The sequence below is a fragment of the Xylocopa sonorina genome, chromosome 8, assembly GCF_050948175.1.
Source record: "Xylocopa sonorina isolate GNS202 chromosome 8, iyXylSono1_principal, whole genome shotgun sequence".
Classification (NCBI taxonomy): domain Eukaryota; kingdom Metazoa; phylum Arthropoda; class Insecta; order Hymenoptera; family Apidae; genus Xylocopa; species Xylocopa sonorina.
The window spans coordinates 10,667,887-10,688,217 of record NC_135200.1 but is presented as its reverse complement, the minus strand read 5'-3'; the positions used below and the strand labels follow the sequence as shown (position 1 = coordinate 10,688,217).

Genomic DNA, 20,331 nt, shown 5'->3' with positions numbered 1-20,331 from the left:
AATAGTCATATTTATTTTGCAATAGGTATATCATCAGAAGTAGGTGTCGCTGCAATCTCTATTTCATGTAAACTCTTGCATGCGAGTGCCTGATTGCAATACGGACAAAGCTTGCGCACAAGTTTGGTTAAATCTTCTTGGGAGAATTTTTATTGCAAAGAAAATGGCGTCCCTTGCGGGAGTTCGTCTTTTGGTCAGAAATACTGGTACTTTTAGAAATTCAATTAGCCGATCGTATTTACGAGGTGCCGTTACGAATCTCCAATTAAATGACCGATCTTTCCACTGTAAAAGACAAACTGCTACCAAACTTATACCACAGGTAAACACTGATTTCCCATAGTTTCCATGAATCGTGTCCAATAGTTCGTTCTGTCGTATTTGAAATGATGTATTATGTAATAAAAATAATTCACGTTTTAGTGAAAGAAAAGGTCCAAGCGCGTCTAAAGCATAAGATTCGATAGATTTTATTGATTTACTGTATTACGTTTTACTTACATTGAATACATATGTAGTTAATGGAGACGAAATCCCCTTTTACATCACGTTTAGATCTCATTTTATTAATATTAATGTATTAAAGAATGTACGTGTTATTTATTTATATTAAAAAGTAATCGTCTTTTCTTTTGTGTTAAGTCAATTAAGATTTAATTGCATGTTATTCAATTCAATAATTATTAGAACTATATTAAACATATTTGTCATAATGGCTAAATAATATATTGTATATAATAACATTGTAAATATAGGTGGTAAATGCAAGAAATATACGTACATATAGTACAAAGCCTGATGTTAAGGAAATTGAAGAACGTGTATTAAAAGTGGTCAAAGCATATGATAAAATAACTGCTGATAAGGTTGTGACAATTATATATTTTTTCTAAACTTATTTTACAGGACACACGAGTCAAGCAAGTGCGTCAATATAGTGAAAAACCACCTTTAACGGTTGAGCTTATTGAACAGCGTGTACTTTTAGTACTCAATCTCTATGATAAAGTTGATCCAAATAAGGTACCTATTCACAACATGATACAATATTATTGATACTTGTAAAGGTGTTTTAGAAAGCTGACATGAACTTTTCGATATTTGTTTATTACATGACTTATATGTTTGGAACTTCAGAAATTTTTGGAAGTTCCCCAAAAAAATATTTAGACACCTCGCTTGAATCGTAATGCCTGCAATAGATTGATATATAAATTGAATTTACTGTCTTAAGTTATTTGTTTTAATTGTCAATATTCCTCCACAGTTAAGTCTAAACTCTCATTTCATTAATGATTTGGGCCTGGATTCCTTGGATCACATAGAAATTATAATGGCAATGGAAGATGAATTTTTCTTCGAAATACCAGATATGGACGCGGAGAAGCTTATGCGGCCAGCGGATATAGTTCGTTATGTTGCCGATAGAGAAGACATTTACGAGTAACTTTTCATATAGCATAGATCACATGATTAGTGAAACCTTTTTTATTTTTAAAACATGTAAGAAAAGAAATCGAATTTTATTTCCTCTGTATATAATATAATTTGTAAAAATAAAGTGTATCATTAGATTAAATTATAAATATCACGAATATTATTACCCTTTATTTATATTTATAATACTCAGACGAGAAAGAAAGAGTCTGTTTTAAAAGAAGAAAAAATATTCGTATATTATGCATGCGTATGTACGTATTACACCATTTATAAAGGTTTATATTATTTTTAAACGAAAGAAAACAAAGTACCATATTATGTCGGTGACATGGTGTCGCTGCTTTCCACGCCGATGTTACGTATCAGATATTATTGGATCCCCCCGCAATCGAACGTGCGTGTTAATCCAGTGCAACAACTGGAAAAATGAAGATGGCGGACGGACCTACGATTCTCAGAAGAAACAGGCCCGGGACTGCGGCAAAGGTTGATAAAACTGTTAATTTTTTTACGGATTTGTCGTTTCCATGCCTTTCATGTTATCGTTCAACAATGATCTGGTTATGTACAGTATACTTGCAGAAATGTCGGAATGTGTCTTTGACACGTCTCTTGAAAATCAATGAACCCACTACAAGCGATTGTTTACACGCTAATAATTCATGCTATTTTTGTTTACATTCTTTTGCATATTTATTAACATACCTCCCATTCGTAGTTCTTACTATTTTATCAGTTTACTCGTGCAGACGAATACGTTTTACATTACAATTTTAATGTGAAAGATACCAATTTTGACAGATAGTGACACAATGCAACATTCATTGCTTTTTAATGATAATTAAAGTAGAACTATAAAATATTCGCATTAGAAGCAGGTTGTATAGATGAGTCTGATATCCTGTTCTTTATAAGAATAAATGTTTTATTTAAGAATCTGTGCGTGTGTTGTTTAGGACTTTTGTAGGTGGCCTGATGAACCTTTGGAAGAGATGGATGGCACACTGGCTGTGCAACAATATATACAACAGATGATTAGAAAGGATCCATCTAATGTTGATTTAATATTGAAAATGCCAGAGGCACAAGACGAGGCAGCATGGAAGTATGAGCACTTAAGACAATTTTGTATGGAACTAAATGGTTTGACGGTAAGACTACAAGCAGAGTGTCATCCAGAAGCCTGTACTCAAATGACAGCTACCGAACAATGGATATTTTTATGCGCTGCACATAAAACACCTAAAGAATGTCCAGCTATCGATTATACACGACATACGCTTGATGGGGCAGCTTGTTTACTTAATAGTAACAAATACTTTCCTAGCAGGTATGTTATCAGACCATGGTTACATTAAGTTATGGAATGAGTAAGTATTTTTTTTATTTAATTCTTTGGTTTTTTATTCTAGAGTGTGTATCAAAGAAACATCGGTAGCAAAACTGGGATCTGTTAGTCGGAGAGTGTACAGAATCTTTTCTCATGCATACTATCATCACAGAACAATATTTGATGAATTTGAGAATGAGACTTTCTTATGTCGCAGGTAAAGTAATTGTGGAAGCAGAGATACAAGTTTAATTTATGATCATATTAATTAATTTATCTTGATCATTGTTCTACCTTTTCCAGGTTTACTGCATTTGTAACAAAATATAGTTTGATGTCAAAGGAAAGTCTGATAGTACCAATTATGGAAGAAGATGGGACAACTGAAAGTGAAGCCTAGGACTTAAATGTTTATTTATATTGCCCAAAATCGATTTGTCAGATTTAATGAAATCATTGGTAATATTGATATGCTGCTGATATGTCTCTTGTAGTTTCACTAGTTACAAGAGTACTGAAAACCTTTTGGTAATCCATTTAAATATATATCACTAGAATTTCTTGTTATCAATTGAATTAAGAATAAAAGTCATTTTAATACAACTTTTGCTAATGGAAATTCATTGTAAAAAGCAACTTTTCATGCTTAAAAAACCATGTTTACAGTATTTACTCGTTATTAAACATGTGAGATTGGCAGGTATAATTAGAATTGTGAACTAGCCATTATTAACTAATTCTATAAAAGTGAATTTGTTTTAACAGATGTACATTTTCTGATACATTACATAAAAGTAAGTCGGCATTATTGACAATTTCTTGCGTTTATATTTTGGATGTTATAAATTAATTCCAGAGAGAGAAATCAATGTTAATAAAAAGTTATAATATAACAAGAAATTCAGAGTTCAATTTTGAAGTAAAAATATTCAATTTCTTAGATAATACTTTATATTATACAGTATTTTATGTTTTTCTTCTTTAGTATTATAAATTTGTATAAAAAGATATTTAATTTTCAAGATGCTTCTTTGCAATTTAATTTATAAGTACACAAATTCATTATAATATATTTGATTGAATATGTTTACCATAATAAGAATTATCAATATATTTATAATCGTCGCGCAATTAACAAAATTAAGTAAACACTTATACGCATTATTAGTGATGGTAATAAATATTGTAGTGCTCTTATTTACGCTATTTTCATCTTACGTGATATTGAATTTGAGATGTTGAGCTTTTGTCTCTCCTGTTATCAATATAATTCCCAATACGATACAGTCCAATTAAAAGACGTTGCATTTTTACTGTCTATAAGATGTTAAATGTAAGACAAATGGTATAAACCTATTATATTGTCATGGTACTCACATCTTTAATAATAAGACTAGAGAATACAAGTAAACGTTATTTTTATACTACATTTAAATTATTTATCTATTTTCGATTCAACGTTCACTTTTTAGTGATTAACATTTCCACGAATGACGATGTTGAACGTATTCTCTGGATTTCTTATTGAGAAAAGCAATATCAATGCCGGAAGATTATTCATACTACTGCCGAGTACATAAGCTCCAATAAGTGGTTTATATCAATAATTGACGTAAAATTAAAAGAAAGAAAACCAGTGTTAAATTTCGAATCTATTGTCTTTCGTTTTATCAATGTATTGGTCGTAATCAGTTCAAAGATTTTTGTGAATCTTTGACGCGAAAGATTGATAATCTTTCATATTTTTGTGAATCTTTGCTTATATGAATATTTGATACCAACAAGATATATTATACTAAGAAGCAATGTGTTGTTAATAGAATTGTAAAGTGTTCTCTCTCTTCCAGTTTCACTGATGGTGAAACTTGGTACTTGCTAGTCGTCTATTGCGAATAACTTTTTCTAAAAGGAAACATCTTGCAATCGAACTTCCGTAGAAGGCACTGTAATTTTCATAATGTATGTTACAAGTCTGCAATGTGCATATATATCCATTGTAACATTGTACATATGATATATATAATTTTGTAAATAAAAAAGTCAAAGACGATATGATCAATTAATAGAGTTCGAGATAACAAAAAAACACATCATGATCATTTCTGTAACATGCATGTACTGACGAGAAATAAACTTTCTACTTAATAAAAATATCTGTACTACTCTCTTCACTCCTCAGAAAAATACGGGTCTAGTTTTGCGTAAATGTTAAAGGTTTTAAAAGGAAAGTTCAATTTAATTTTACTTACAATACAATTTAATCTCTCTTCCTTTTATTATCGATCATCGTTTCTACCTTTTTTATTTTTTTTCGATGGCGCTTCTGCCTGCTGTTCTTTTTTTGGCCTCTTTTGACCAGTCCTTAGTCCCATAGCTGCGAATTCCTCCGTATCGATGCAGCTCGCACTGCTACCGGCTTCCTGTCTTCTATCTTTTTTCTCATTTTTCATTCCTTGGCTATTCAGAAATTCTCCGATATCACCGGGTGCCTGATAACTGTACACGAATATCAGAAACTATCTTTTTACACACCATAATGTTCACGTGTATCGTTTATCGATGGGAATAATAATTACAATGATACAATTCTACTGAAAACAAATGTTTACTACCCAGGTTCCGATGTGTCTTTTACTTCTTTCGCGAGTAAGATGTGTATTTCTGGTACATGACGAGCTTCTGTACTCTCTTCAAGACTCGCTTCGTTTTTATTCTTCTTCGATTTCTCCGATCTTTAATTCAACATATCTCAATTAACGAATCGATGAAATAAATTCTACTTACTCCGCATCATGAAACTCACTCTACGTAGCGTAATTTGGTGATCTGATGAAGACCTTCGTGTTTCTTTTTAAAAAGTTCCGCGCAGGATATGGCTTTACCGATGCCGTGACCTGCTGCAGTCCAAACGACCGTCTCGTAATTCGAGAATTCTTTCAACGCATAGCCGAGGACGTTCCTAATTTTCGTCCCGCTTTTCACCTGAAAAGCTGCAATTAAATAACGCGCGATACATTTCGAAACTGTCAATTAATGTACTCAAGACTTACACGCATTAAAAGAAACTTCTCTGGCAGATTCGGTATGGGAATTCCAGGATCCGTAGATTCAGACTCTAAATTTCTTATCCATTTTTTCTTCTTAGACCTTGATCTCCCCATCTGGAAGAGAGTCGTTCGTTAACAAATTATCGCATCACTTTACGTATCATTTACATATTCTTCCTATTATTAATAGTAGGCAGATATTTTATATTTAATATTTTTATAAATAATTTTTGTGATCTTGAAGAAAAACATTATGAAAGTAGAACCATGAAAGACCACGAAGGGACCACGTTCCTCTGTCAGTAGGTCATGAGTTCGCGAGCATCGTTTCTTCGGTGTGCCACTCTTGGAATCATTCATGGAACTTAGGACCGCCCGAGTACAGTCTCGCGCATAAACATTTCTCGATCTACGTGTCTACAATTCATTGAACGCGTTAAACTTGAACTGTATTTATAAAATACGCGAACATACCAATCCCCATTTCTTATTGCTCGATATCATTCCGTACGGTCCATCACGTTTTAAAGTGGAAAGATGACCATCACTAGTCAGACACGACACTTCCCAGCCGTCTAAATATACCGTGACCAATTTCGATCTCTCGCGAAGAATTTCAATTTGACTTCAGAAAATGAATAAATGAAGAACTGCCTATAAAATAAATCATATAGCGGAAGAGAACGTCCAGCTGAAAATGAAATGCTCTCGATATTGCCTTTTTGTATTGTAATTCGTTTAAGTGGTCGCTGTCCCGGTGACAAAACTTCCATCGATCCGGTGACCACGATAATTCGACGATCGAGACAATTAATATCAATCCTTCCCCGAGGAAGTAGGACGACCGCACGAGAAGTTCGTGCTCGATATAATTTCTGGAATTCTGAGGCGAGGTTGGAAAAAGCATCGCCGGTCTAGGCGATCCCCGTATGGAAAGCCCCATCAATATTTTCCAATCAGCATTCGATTGCACGGTACATCCCTACCCCTCTTCGGTTGTTCGTACTCGGGGGCAGTCACGGAGGGTGTAAGGGGGTCGCAGCGTAGGCGTATATGGTGGTGGTATGCGGCATAGCCGGCATAGCGCCGCGACGCCACGACGCCATATTGCATTATTAAGCACCCCAGCCAGTCTCTCGCCCCTGCATTCCAGCATTATGAACGTTTTTATCCCTAAAGGGCGTCGTATTACCAATTCGAAACGATACGAACCGTTTGACCTCTGGTTACACGACGGTGCGTTGCACCACTTTCGTAGGGCTGGAAGGACCCTTCCGGTTTCTTGTTTGCCACGTGTTTCACGCCCACCCCTCCCTGCCCCTCGTATGGAAATTATCCCGGTACACGTATGCACCGGAGGAATTTAGTTAGCCAGACAGTGACACCTCCTTACGATCGAACTCGATTAATCATTTAGTCGAGTTCCTTGAAAGTACCTCCAGTTCAGCCCGTGTTACGTCGGAAATCATTATTCGCCCTATATCCGTCATGAGCTGCGACTCGATTGCGTCTGTGGTCGTAGACAAGCAGTCGTGGACGTTTAGCTTTACGCAAGTCTTTCACAAATAAAACGTACAGGAATAAGCCAGTAGTATATGATAAGAGCAAAGTTGTACGATCAGAAACGTAAAATTATTTTACGATATAAAGATGGTGTATTCATCGACGCTGTGTGAACCAATTATTTCTAACCGGTCAGTTTCTTTGCGATTCGATCCAGAGTTTTGTCCGGGCAATAAAAGAATTTAATTCTGAGCCAACTCGAGATCGCGGTGATCCTTAATGTTCTGGTGGATTCTGTAAAAAAAAAAAAAAAAACTGTGGGGTAAAGTCAAGGTGCACCATCGTCTTTCGGAGAAAGCGAGTATAAGAAGAACCAGGGGACGTTCTGCGTTTGACACCTTCTTAATGATGTCTACGCGCTCTTTACCGTAATAAACCATCGTGTGCAGCTAGAAGCCGTGGTTCCAATTTATTCGAGTGGCCAACCCTTCTATGGCGAAGACGCTCGACGATCTCGCCACGAACGAACGAAGGAAAGAACCGTTTCGAGAAGTTTTTCTGCGGTCGCTTCGCGCCGAGAACCGGAGCTCGGTTCCCAGCGTTCTTTCGAACGATTGTATGAATATTTCCGAGTCGATCAGACCCCGGAATGAGATTTCCCGTCACGGAGAGCTTCATCCCTTCACTTGCCTTTTGACCTGTTACGAATTCGAAGAACCTTCCAACGATGCGTCATTCAACAACGCTTTCGTTCACTGGAACTTATTATTTTACCAAAATACCGTATTACTTGTGTAGGTAACATATATGATTTTAAATTGTTGTACGTGATTGATAAATGTAACAATGTGCCAGTGAATTGCGAAGCCAACAGTTGCGTCACTTCAGAGAATCGTCTACAGAAGATCGTCAATTCTATTCTTAGCAGAGGACACCTGTGTAAAATATTTTGATTTTCTCTCGGTTATCACGCTTCATTGGAAATACGTAGGAATCTTCATACAAATTCCGCCTAATTCAATGACGAATGCGAAGCTCGTCGATAAGGGTACAAACTTAAAAAAAAAATTGATTATCGTACTGCTTGAAAGCGACTACTGAAGTGGCGAACAGCAAACATGAGCTTACTACTTGGACGGAGCGGAGACGATCACCTAGCGCGTCTATTTCAATCGTCCCCTTGACGGAAATTGCGTCCCGAGTCGTATCATAGATCCACCCATATCTGCTGCTCGTCCTTTCGAGGGTCCGCGGCGAAGATCCCGCGGAAGGACGCGTTTGCGCAGGAGTCGAAGAATCCTTGCCGCCTGGATCCACGATATATCCGTGCTGGTAAGGGAGACTCGAGATTGTTCAGTCGTAGCTCATCCAACGTACACCGGTTGGACCATTCCGTTTCTATCGTCAGTAGCAACAGGTAGGACGGTCTTCCGCGTGGGGACCATGAAATTTCGACCAAGTTCCCACAGTTGTGAGAAAAAACAGTGAAACTGAAAGAGCCCCTTGACGTTAGTTTCTACCACGTAGGAGGATCGATATAGTTTTGAATTTCTAGAATGAAATTTTAGTGTCATCGTGGAAATTAGATCGACGACAATTTTTAATGCAACATTTCATTCAGTTTCATTGACAAATTAATTAACTGGCTGTTCGCGGTGCTGCGTTTGGTGAAAAAAGCGTATAAAGTGAAGATGATATATCGCTCATGTATCGCAGTTAAAAGAAGATTCATTGACTAGAAGAGGCTGTAGAAGTAGAAGATCGAGACTGGTGGTAGCTGTGGGATTGTATTAAACGAAATCACGTTTCGTCCAAAGGTTTTCGAGGGAGGCATCACCATGGACATCCAAGAGTTTCGTGTGCGCGGAAAGGAAATGGTGGAGTACATTTGCGAGTTTATGAGCAATATCCACAACCGGAGAGTAACGCCAGATGTTGGTCCCGGATACTTGAGACCTCTTCTACCCTCGGAAGCACCGCATCAATCTGAGCCTTGGGAGGACATTATGAGGGACGTAGAGTCGAAGATCATGCCAGGAGTAAGCGATAAGGAAAAGCCATTTACTCGTATCGAAACTGAAAATTTGAGAAAGAAATTGAACGGAAAAACGAATCGAATTTAGAGGATCAAACGGAGACTGTTTTACAGATCACTCATTGGCAACATCCACGGTTTCACGCGTACTTTCCGGCCGGAAATTCTTTCCCGTCCATTCTTGGCGATATGCTGTCGGATGCGATCGGTTGCATTGGTTTCTCATGGGTAAGCTTTTCATTTTTCGCGCATCGTTCCAAATGGTTGTGAAGCCTTGAAATCGCATCGATGTACGAGCTCAATTTTCATCTGAAAAATGGGGTGGCTTGACGGATGGGTCACTGTTTGCTCGATCATCCCTACATTTCGGCGTCATATTTGTTTTAGGCGGCCAGTCCAGCTTGCACGGAACTCGAGACGATAGTCTGTGACTGGTTCGGTAATTCAATATTATCTCAATAAACATCCATCAAATTTATATTAAATATTAAGGTCAGAGAATCAACCGCTTACGTTAAATTTTAGGCAAAGCTATCGGTCTGCCAACCGACTTCCTCTATTTTAATCAGAGCAGCAAAGGGGGAGGTGTAATACAAGTAACGTTTCAATTTTTCGAGTAGAATCGAACGTCTGATTCTACATAAATAACTAATCGCGTAATTAAATAAATCAATTTTAGGGTTCAGCTTCGGAGTGTGTTTTAGTGTGCATGCTGGCAGCGAGGGCGCAGGCGATCGCCAGGCTGAAAGAATCGCCCGCTCATGCACACTTGGACGAGACAGCTCTTTTGGGGAAGCTGATGGCTTACTGTAGCCGCGAAAGTCACAGCTGCGTCGAGAAGGATGCGATGATTTGTTTCGTGAAGCTCAGGATCCTCGAGCCCGACGAGAAGAGTGTCCTTCGTGGCGAAACTTTGCGTCAAGTACAATTATCCTTGCATACATTCCACGTAGACTCGAATAAAAGAATTCTTTCTTCGTAATCAGCCACTTTTATTAGGCGATAGAGGCTGATACGGCCGAGGGATACATTCCATTCTTCGTTTCCACCACTCTTGGCACCACTGCTTGTTGCTCCTTCGACAATCTCAAAGAAATTGGTCCGCTTTGTAGAAAATACCCAGGCGTAAGATCGTTGATGACTTTTCGTAATCGTTGCTTAAAAGTTAAGAGATCCTCTTGCAGGTGTGGTTGCACGTAGACGCAGCTTACGCAGGAAACTCCTTCATCTGTCCCGAGCTGAAGTATCTGATGGCTGGTATCGAGTACGCGGATTCCTTCAACACCAACACGAATAAATTCTTATTGACGAACTTCGATTGCTCCTGTCTCTGGGTTCGGGACAGATTCAAGCTGACCAGCGCGCTCGTCGTAGATCCTCTGTACCTCCAACACACGCACGCGGACACAGCCATCGATTACAGGTAGAAATCGATATTGCAAACACCGTCGAACGCTCGTCTGTCATTGTTCATTTTCGCAGACATTGGAGCATACCATTGAGTCGACGATTTCGATCCCTGAAACTCTGGTTCGTGATGAGAAGCTACGGGATATCTGGTTTGCAGGCCTACATTCGGAATCATATTCAACTGGCGAAAAGATTCGAGGCGTTAGTTAGGAAGGATGCCAGATTCGAAGTTTGTAACGAAGTTGTGGTGAGCGACGCGCATTGACACGGAAGTAAAGGCGCTGATAGAGTTCAGTGTCTGATCGTGTTCTGATGCGTTTCAGTTGGGTCTGGTGTGTTTCCGCGCGAAGGGTACCGATAAGCTGAATCAGAAGCTTCTGAGCGCCATCAATGACTCAGGAAAGTTGCATATGGTACCAGCAAGAGTGAATCAACGCTTTACGATTCGTTTCGCACTTGCTGCGCCGAATGCCACCGCCTCTGACGTTGGTGAGCAATATCTCCCTTCATTGATAATGTTAATCCTGTACGTCTTCATTCCGCATTTTTTCCTTGATTTTTTACATCTTAGACATAGCATGGAGTATCATAACGGATTATTTGGCCGAATTATTGGAATCCAAAGTAAGCAGATTCTTCTACAATTATTTCTCTTCGTACTTTGACGTTCGATATTATTTATATGTACTGTCACACGTTTGGTTAAACCACAGGATGTTATGGACGAACTGCAGGATGTCATTCGCGAGAAAAAGAGGAAAGCTACATTGGAACAGAGGAGATCGTTCTTCGTCCGTATGGTGTCTGATCCAGCGATTCAACCAGGATTTACGAAAACTCCGAACAGGACAGGGGCGAAATTAGACACTCAAGCGACGATCGGTGGCATCGGTTCTAATTCTCAAGCTGCGACGTGAGACTCAAAATACATATCGTTGAACTAGAAGGGTATCGGAAATCTAATAAAATTCTTAATCTATTATTATTTCCTTCTATGTTAGACGCTCGTGGATATCATGGCCATTGGCGTACTTGATGCAAGCAAAGGACGCTGCAGACACTAGCGAATTGTCGTTGAGGTATTTAAAAAGTATTTTTAAACTTTTAGCGTCGCTATCGTTCTAGTTTCAATACCACGGAAATAGTGTAATAACTTGTTACGAAGTAATGCTTTACAATTAACCCTTTCCCTGGGGCGTAGCAGGCGGCAAGTGTTTAAGCACGATCGACGCCACGGAGAGCGGAAGTTTTCATTAATGCGCATTACTAAGTAATTACGTTTCAATAAGAGATAAAATATAACGTGACTTTTTTTCCAACTAACGTAATGATATTTATAACCAATTATCATTATCAACGATATTTGCCGAACATCTATACTTCGTTTCGAGTAATGTTCGTTAATTGACAAAATACAGATCAAATCGTCTACAACTATTAACGAGAAGTAACAGGGTTTAAAGGAAAGGGCAAATTCTAAGACGAAACGTGAAATAAACGGGATATTTTCAGATTTCGTCACCTGGACACCATGGTCCGGCTGAAGGCGAGCGGTACCGGAAGTCGTCGCGGCAGCAGCAACGGCTGCAGTCCAGAGCCATCACCATCCGCCTCGCCGTTACGCGGAAGATCGCCAAACGGCAGGGCGTAAGACGCCTACCCTTAGTCCATTGCCATTTTCTAAGATCTATTCACACACAGGTGTATCGACGGAAACGGAACCCAAACGGATACTGCCGACGTAATCGACGGGAAGGAGTGAAACTATTGTCGAGGAAGCGAAGGAGGATCCCCTAAAATTGCTCAGCAACGAACGAGGAGCGTCGTCGAAATCGATCGACGACCTTCATTGTTAAATTGCGATATCATTTCTCGTTAAATACCCCGAGGACTATGTGTAGTAGTTGGAAAATAAAGTTTCGCGTTCCAGACCCGACCCTAATCAACTGTTACGCGGTTCTGAAGGAAGCGCTCGATAAATATAAGTACATCTTCTTTACTTGCTTATCGATCTGTTTATATAAGTTTGCTCTCTCTCTTTGAATCGCGACGGAATCGTGCGCCACGCGGAACACGCTACATGTTGTAACATATTACTCTATGCAATATACGTATATACATATAATACAATATATAAAAGCGTGCATACGTCGATATAGTAAAACGATTTCAGAAGTGGAGAACCGCGTTCCAATTATTCACCATCATCTAGCTGGGGTAATCGTTTTCTGTCGTTCGAATTGTTTGTCAATTGGGACTAGCCGAGGGGGTGGAAGTGGAATAAAAAAACATGAAACGGAAACTCGTGTCACAGGCATATCGAAAAAAGGTCATAAAGAGCTGTTCGTTGCACGATCGAAAAGGTTGGGGTCATGAGGGTGAGCGATGCACCTGGATCGTCCACTATTACTTGGCCACATAGTTCTTTCTTTTCCTCCCCCTCTTCCCCTCCCTCCTCCCTCTCTTTCATCCACGTTTCGCGTAATCTAAGCATCCCGTTGACATTTATTCAATCCCATTTCAATTCCATTAATGCGATAGTCGTTTGCGCGGAAGACTTCCCGCGGCGAAAACGGAAACGTCACACGTGGCTCGAACGGAATACGTGATCGACGGTTTTCTCGCCGAATGATGCTACGTCAAGCGAAAACGCGTGAGCGTGCCAGGGTCGTGTGGAAAGGGGAACAAGAAGATAATGTCGATCAATTGCTAGAATGTTGGTAATCGACTGTGGTTGCGACAAATGCCACCCCCTTAGGGGTAGGATGGATCAAATTAACGGAGATCGTGGAAAATATAAAAATTAACGAGTGCATCTAATAAAAACAAATTGTAAATATACGCTTTCGTATTATTGCCTTGATTGCTCTTTGAAAAATAGTTTGATTTTTATTTCTCCGTAAAAAATTGACTCTACAATCTTCAGTTAACTAAAGTAGTCGGCATGTCGTTCAAGTAATGGAACAGAATAATAAAATGAACTAGGGCAGTTGAGAATAAAATTATCCAGAAACAGAATTTCTCAATTGTTTCGCGCACATCCGATTCCTAGTTGGCAACACCAGCCTCTGCCAGTGATTATACAAGTCAAACGAAGAAATGCACAATGCTCGACGGGAAAAAGGAAGATCGGCGGTGGGATTAATTAATTCGGGATGGGCGGCAATCGTTCGGACACCCTCGATCGAGAATCCAATTCGAAAACGTCGGACGCGAGTAGATCATGCATGAAGGTGGCAGTGAGAGAGAGAAAATGGTGATCGGCATGTGTCCGCATGTGTGTGTGGTTACAAAGATTGAGCGGTGACCTGTCACCGCTTCTACGGGGTGTTGTAAATGTAGGTGAAGAGTAAACGTCTATTTATAAACGGGGGAGGAGAGGGTGAGTTTACTCTCCGTGCAACATCGACAACACGCCGGCTTATTGAAGCAGCGACCCCCTCGATACAATACCATTGATGTCGATCACCCTTCTTATGAATTTTCGTTCAGATTTTCGACATCGGCATCATCCGGAATTCTTAACAGATTAGAAAATTGATTTTTTTTTTATTATTAGAAAGTAGCATCTTTCACACGAACGAGTAGCGCGAAGAAATTATAAAGTATTTATTTCTTTTCTGAAAAATGTTTAAAATGGTAACTTTTCATAAAATATACGTTTCCCGATCGCGATAGAATTTTATGCTTATGGAAATGCTGTTTAAAAAATATGTAATTATTTAAAGAAAAAAGAAGGGGGTAAGCGTTTGATGGAGGGATATTTTTACGGCACTGAGTATAGGTAGCCCAATCGAAACGAGACATGAGAAGGTGGTTGCTCAAGCTTTTATGCAAATGTATGCATTAGCGGAAATTATGTAATTGTACAAATTTCCCATGGTGAATATTGAGCATTCCTGTTGATTCCTCAAGGAAACATTGTATGAAAATTTATACCCTGAACTGTTTTGACTTCGCATTGCGTTATTTTAAGGTAAGATAACCTTGTTTGCTCAATTATTTATGTGCTTCACTTTTCTCAATAGAGTTGTTTTCGCATAATATCGTCGCGTGAACCAAATTGATGCATTTTCTCTGGACCTTGTTGATACGCAGTGCATTAACTAACCTTGGCCATTTTTAATTGGCGATTTTATTCTTCGCCTCCTCGGGGAAAAAATTTTAACGGAGATTCTGGTAAAAAAATATCGTTTCAGAAGAAAAATGAATGCGTTACGTCACGCGTGGGAGAAAAAAAAGCGATGCTAAATTTGCTCAGCTTGACGGAAGCGCGACGAATTTGAAGGGTTGGCGAAAAGTTCCAAAGGGGTGCCGATCCATTTTCGCGCGGGCATTTGCGTAACAAGCGTCACGGTAGGTGCCACTTTCGTAATCCAGAATGGGGCAGGTAAATTAAAAATTTTCACGATCGCCCAAGGAAGCTCCGCCTTAATTTTATCTGCGTGAGGCAGGGATGTGCGAAGAGGAGGCGCGCATAAAACTGACCGGCGCTTTGGCAGGTGCCATCAGTCTGAGTTTCAACGCGGGACGGACCTGTTACGCGTTCCTTGCGAAGCGGATTCGCGCTCTGCGAGAGGATTTAAACGACGATATTCAAACCGATATACAAGACGTACACGATCGGTCGGTGGATACGTCGCCAAAGTGGACCGATCTCTTGTTCGGTAATTGAACGAAAAAGTGAGTGAAGCAAAATTGGGATCGTATAGTAGTAGCTTGGGAAGAAACCAAACATAGTATCGTGGCGAAGAAAAGAGAAACGCAAAAAAAAGGTACTCCCCATACCAGGTATTTCTTTGCCCGTGAATGACGTTTATTTCGTCCGTAATCCCGATAAATGGCAGTGAAAAATATCACGATCACGTACACGTACACTTTAGCCGAGAACGTGCTTAATCAGACATGAGTTTCATTGGCACGCACTAGCCCGTCTCTGCTTCGAATTGCATTCCAGCCGGCAATTATCATGAACATCGATGAGTTTCAAGTACGAGGCAAGGAAATGATCGAGTACATTTGCGAGTACCTTCGCACCCTGGAGGGCAAGAGGGTGACAGCAAACGTGGATCCAGGCTACCTAAGGCCCCTTCTTCCGAAGGAAGCGCCAGCCAAAGGGGAGCCATGGGATGCCATAATGAGGGACGTCGACTGCAAAATAATGCCCGGGGTGAGTTCTCGGCTGCAGGGTTGATTATCGACCCTTCCTCATCGATTCCTCTCTTTCGATATTAATAATATTCGCGAATACGAGAGAATAGGAAAAATCAGTCGACCGTAAACTGACACGTTCCATCCATCCATCCATGATACTATTTTAATTCGCGTATCATCCCTTTGTCGACGTAAAAAATTCGTGCGATGCTGTTAAAAAAAAAAGAAAAGACTAATAAGATTAACTTCGGTCGCACTTAAGGGATACTGACGCTTTACAGATCACACACTGGCAGCATCCACGTTTTCACGCGTACTTCCCAGCGGGCAACTCGTTCCCCTCGATCCTCGGGGATATGCTGTCCGACGCAATCGGCTGCATAGGCTTCTCTTGGGCAGCCAGCCCGGCTTGCACGGAACTGGAAACGATCGTTCTCGATTGGTACGCAAAAGCGATAGACCTTCCGCCAGAGTTCCTGGCCGAGCACAAGAGCTCGAAAGGCGGCGGGGTGATACAAGGGTCAGCTTCCGAGTGTATCCTCGTCACGATGCTGGCGGCGCGCACTCAGGCGATTCGAACCCTCAAGGAACAGGACCCGAACACCGAGGACTCGGCCTTCCTACCACGATTGGTGGCTTATTGTTCCACGGAGGCGCATTCTTGCGTGGAAAAGGCAGCGATGATCAGTCTGGTGAAGCTTCGCATTCTGGAGCCAGACGAGAAGGGTTGCTTGCGTGGTAAGCGGCTGGAATCCGCGATTCGGGAAGACGTGGCGAGCGGTTTGGTACCGTTTTTCGTCTCGGCTACGCTTGGCACCACTGGTTCCTGCGCGTTCGATAATCTAGTCGAAATTGGTCCAGTGTGCAAACTTTATCCGAACATTTGGCTCCACGTGGACGGCGCTTATGCTGGTAATGCGTTCATTTGCCCGGAAATGAGGCCTCTGATGACAGGCATTCAGCATGCGGATTCGTTTAACACGAACCCCAATAAGTGGTTGTTAGTCAACTTCGATTGTTCCTGCCTCTGGGTGCGGGACCGAGTAAAACTCACATCAGCACTCGTCGTCGATCCATTGTACCTTCAGCACGCTAGATCGGGGGAGTCGATCGATTATCGTCATTGGGGGATTCCGTTGAGCAGACGATTCAGAGCGTTGAAACTGTGGTTCGTGATGAGATCGTATGGGATCACAGGTTTGCAGAAGTATATAAGGAATCATATCAGATTGGCGAGGCGATTCGAGACGCTGATGAAGAGGGACAAAAGATTCGAGATCACAAACGATGTGAGAGTAGGTCTCGTTTGCTTCAGACTGAAGGAAAGCGATGAAATAAATCAGGAACTATTGGCGAATATCAACGCATCTGGCAGACTTCACATGATACCAGCCAGAGTGATGGGCAAGTATATATTGAGATTCTGCGTGATTAAGGAGAACGCTACCGATGACGACATCGATTACGCTGTGGACGTTATCGAAGAACACGCCACAGAGGTGATGCTCGCTCACTACGAGGGCACAGAGGACGAGTTCAGGGCGAAAGGGCCGAAGAGCCCTGCCGCATTGGACAAGAAGCTCGTGCGAAAGTTCAGCTTCACCAGGAGCGTCACAAGGGACGTATACAAAAGATCCATCTCGAAGTCGAGCCTCCACGATGGCGCTACGCCCATTATGGTCGTCGACGACAACTCGCAGGTCGATACTATTGAAGAAGACGTTTTCTGCAACAGCAGGTAGACCGCACCTCAGCTCACGGTGCCCAAGAGGAGGGACCAGCTGCTATCGTTGCCGTGAGCTGCTGACGATGATGATCGGTGTAATGTTGTTTCAGGTCATGACGATCCCGATGATGAATACCCAGATGATTCGTGATTTATGTGATAGGGAAGCCTCTCGAAACCGGCCGTTCTTTTTTGGAATATCACAGTTCCGTGAATCTATTGTTGTTTTTTAGGGAACGACCAACGCTAAATACAGAGATGTGTAACTTTCGACGAAGTTACGGAGGAAATACGAATTTTGTCCGATCGCATGGATTTAGTATTGAGAGTGATTAACGATGGATACCCGATATATAGCGTTTTCAAGGTAGAACACTGCATTGGCTATCGTTTGAGGCGGTGGTAGATTTCTTCGAGAAGTTGGCAAATCGTTTGGGAATTTGCCTTTCCACGCACGTTTTTATGCAACGTAAGTGCAATTGGAATTTATTTTCGTATTTATTCCGCAAGCAACCAAAGTAAGAGATTATATGCTGACGAAAATGATCGTTCGTACAATATATGTAGGAACTGTACTAATTTTATAAACGCATAAGATGATTAGAGAAAACATAATTGTACGTAGTATAAGCACTTTATCGATTCGTGTGACAATTCAGAAGATATTAAAAGATTAGTATATAGCTAGACAGAAATACGACTCATTGTTAAGTACATCGATTGTCTCTTAGGCTATCAATAGATATAATACTAAGTTGTTTCACGAACGAATTATATACGAAAACTACGCTAATTGTGCTGATTAGATTACTTATAAATTAGATATGAAATGAAGACCTAACGTTTACGGTTGGAATTTTGTCAGTCGGGTACTGATCATAGCGTTAGATCGCGCACATACGTGTTTACTTCAGAAAGAATCGATCCGAGTTTTGAGACTCATTAATATTTCAAACGCGTTTGGATTTTTATCCAGCACAATACAATGTAGATTGTACAGTGACTATTTATTTCGTATGTAAATTTAACATAATAAAATTGAAGTTCGTAAAACGATAATATTTTTTTCATTTCAATTTTATAGCATGAAAATTTTTCAATCATATCTTCTTTTGGTGAAAGTCATCTGCTTATTGATCTAGTTACTATTTATTAATTTTTAAATGCTAATAAGTAAGTTTTAATAGCCAATCCATATTTAATAAGAAATTATAAGACATCTAGAGGCAATGTCGGATATGCAGATAGCCCTGAGGTGATTAAGTAATTACGATCATAATTGTCAATTTAAATTGTAATTACAAATCATTTAAAATACACTTAAATATTGGAGAGGGAATAGGTATTTTACTAAAAGATCGATAAGTACTTCTGAGAAATACAGCATGATCTGTATAGCACATTTTACATCTAATTTACATACAAAAATATAAATTATATAATTATTTGGTTATTACATTTGTCCGCACTGAGATATTGTCACAGGAATTTTTGGTTTATTGTTTGGCCCTGTGGGAACATTCTCCACCTTCCTCATAACTAGAAGTCCATCGATAACTCTTCCAAAAACAACATGTTTACCATCCAAGAAATTACATTTGGCGCATGTGATGAAAAACTGACAACCATTAGTATCTTTGCCACTGTTGGCCATCGATAGCAATCCAGGTGAGTCGTGTTTTAATGTAAAATTTTCATCGGGAAATGTTCCACCGCCATAGATACTTATAACTCCAGTACCATCGCCGTTTACAAAATCACCACCCTGGATCATGAAGTCCTTAATAACTCTGTGGAATATAGCACCTTTGAAACCCAAAGGTACACCATCCTTTCTATATTCTCCAGTGCAGAATTGTCGAAAATTTTCTGATGTTTTTGGACAAACATCCTCAAAGAGTTCAAAAATCATCCGCCCGATTTCTGTAGTACCGACAGACACGTCGAAAAACACCACTGGGTTATTTGGATTTCGAAGCTGAGCTTGAATTTGATTCCAAGTGGGCATATTTGTAGGTTTCGATTAAAAACTTTCAAAACTTTCCCTGTTTTATTCAAATATCGTTTATCTCTTACTTATTTGGCTATTAAAATGATACAACGGCGACATAACCTCTTCAACTCGCAAATATTTACACCTTAATGCTAGAGGTTAATAATTTGTTTCCAAAATTGTTTCTTTTAACGAATATGTAATCAAGATTAAGTACACTCGTTTTCTAATAACTACAATGCACTGTTGTTACGTACTGTTTTATATTACAATTTACAATAAGCATGTAAACACTACTTCTACGCTTGGTTAAGATGATTGGAAACGCGGGAGAGTTGTTAGTGACAAGTATAGGTTAACATTTTATATCAAATGCGATTTGAAGAAAGTACGACCTATTAATTCATGTACGTTTTAAAATAAAATAAAATTTTTAACATGTTTAAAATAACGTCCTTATATAAATAATATTATCATATTTTGCAACAAGCAAAATCATGTGTATATTAAATGTATTTTTAGTTTGCTTTTTTTTAACATTGGTACTTACTTTTCAGCAGGTGTTTCTTGAGATTTAATTAACGATTATTGAAATTACATAATACAATACATGGAAATTACAAAATATAATTGCAAACTGTGATTGTGTATTTCACAAAAACGCGCACTTATACTTCATCCCGGCAACAACAC

The 20,331-nt window shown here is 39.7% G+C and overlaps 6 protein-coding genes across 7 annotated transcripts; 4 read left to right on the top strand and 2 right to left on the bottom strand.

Moving 5' to 3' along the window:
- Positions 1 to 84: 84 nt before the first annotated feature.
- Nd-acp (NADH dehydrogenase (ubiquinone) acyl carrier protein) lies at positions 85 to 1,586 on the top strand. Of its 2 annotated transcripts, XM_076899210.1 has the most exons (4): positions 85 to 322; positions 756 to 869; positions 907 to 1,023; positions 1,268 to 1,586. In XM_076899210.1, exons 1-4 carry the CDS (start codon positions 164 to 166, stop codon positions 1,445 to 1,447), a joined length of 570 nt encoding a protein of 189 aa, XP_076755325.1. In that variant the 5' UTR covers positions 85 to 163; the 3' UTR covers positions 1,448 to 1,586. The 2 variants fall into 2 exon arrangements, with proteins under 2 accessions (XP_076755325.1, XP_076755324.1); XM_076899209.1 differs by lacking the exon at positions 756 to 869 and having other exon boundaries at positions 86 to 322.
- A 202-nt stretch (positions 1,587 to 1,788) lies between these two features.
- Mob4 (MOB kinase activator 4) lies at positions 1,789 to 3,529 on the top strand. The gene is made up of 4 exons (XM_076898895.1): positions 1,789 to 1,926; positions 2,397 to 2,770; positions 2,853 to 2,987; positions 3,074 to 3,529. Exons 1-4 carry the CDS (start codon positions 1,867 to 1,869, stop codon positions 3,168 to 3,170), a joined length of 666 nt encoding a protein of 221 aa, XP_076755010.1. The 5' UTR covers positions 1,789 to 1,866; the 3' UTR covers positions 3,171 to 3,529.
- A 346-nt stretch (positions 3,530 to 3,875) lies between these two features.
- Rpp25 (ribonuclease P protein subunit Rpp25) lies at positions 3,876 to 20,311 on the bottom strand. Its single transcript, XM_076899687.1, has 5 exons — positions 20,189 to 20,311; positions 5,821 to 5,931; positions 5,574 to 5,752; positions 5,383 to 5,502; positions 3,876 to 5,266 (listed from the first exon to the last, which is right to left on the bottom strand). Exons 2-5 carry the CDS (start codon positions 5,929 to 5,931, stop codon positions 5,047 to 5,049), a joined length of 630 nt encoding a protein of 209 aa, XP_076755802.1. The 5' UTR covers positions 20,189 to 20,311; the 3' UTR covers positions 3,876 to 5,046.
- Positions 8,539 to 12,873, top strand: LOC143425984 (aromatic-L-amino-acid decarboxylase). Its single transcript, XM_076899085.1, has 14 exons — positions 8,539 to 8,652; positions 9,138 to 9,359; positions 9,470 to 9,583; positions 9,743 to 9,794; positions 9,881 to 9,951; positions 10,035 to 10,277; positions 10,355 to 10,480; positions 10,540 to 10,778; positions 10,838 to 11,012; positions 11,089 to 11,254; positions 11,337 to 11,389; positions 11,479 to 11,678; positions 11,767 to 11,844; positions 12,278 to 12,873. Exons 2-14 carry the CDS (start codon positions 9,159 to 9,161, stop codon positions 12,414 to 12,416), a joined length of 1,857 nt encoding a protein of 618 aa, XP_076755200.1. The 5' UTR covers positions 8,539 to 8,652; positions 9,138 to 9,158; the 3' UTR covers positions 12,417 to 12,873.
- Positions 15,721 to 18,569, top strand: LOC143426299 (tyrosine decarboxylase). The gene is made up of 3 exons (XM_076899668.1): positions 15,721 to 15,935; positions 16,201 to 17,657; positions 17,756 to 18,569. The coding sequence occupies exons 1-3, from the start codon at positions 15,735 to 15,737 to the stop codon at positions 17,760 to 17,762; spliced, it is 1,665 nt and encodes a 554-aa protein (XP_076755783.1). The 5' UTR covers positions 15,721 to 15,734; the 3' UTR covers positions 17,763 to 18,569.
- LOC143426312 (peptidyl-prolyl cis-trans isomerase H) lies at positions 19,012 to 20,123 on the bottom strand. The gene has a single exon (XM_076899689.1). It carries the CDS (start codon positions 19,651 to 19,653, stop codon positions 19,099 to 19,101), a length of 555 nt encoding a protein of 184 aa, XP_076755804.1. The 5' UTR covers positions 19,654 to 20,123; the 3' UTR covers positions 19,012 to 19,098.
- Positions 20,312 to 20,331: the final 20 nt, after the last annotated feature.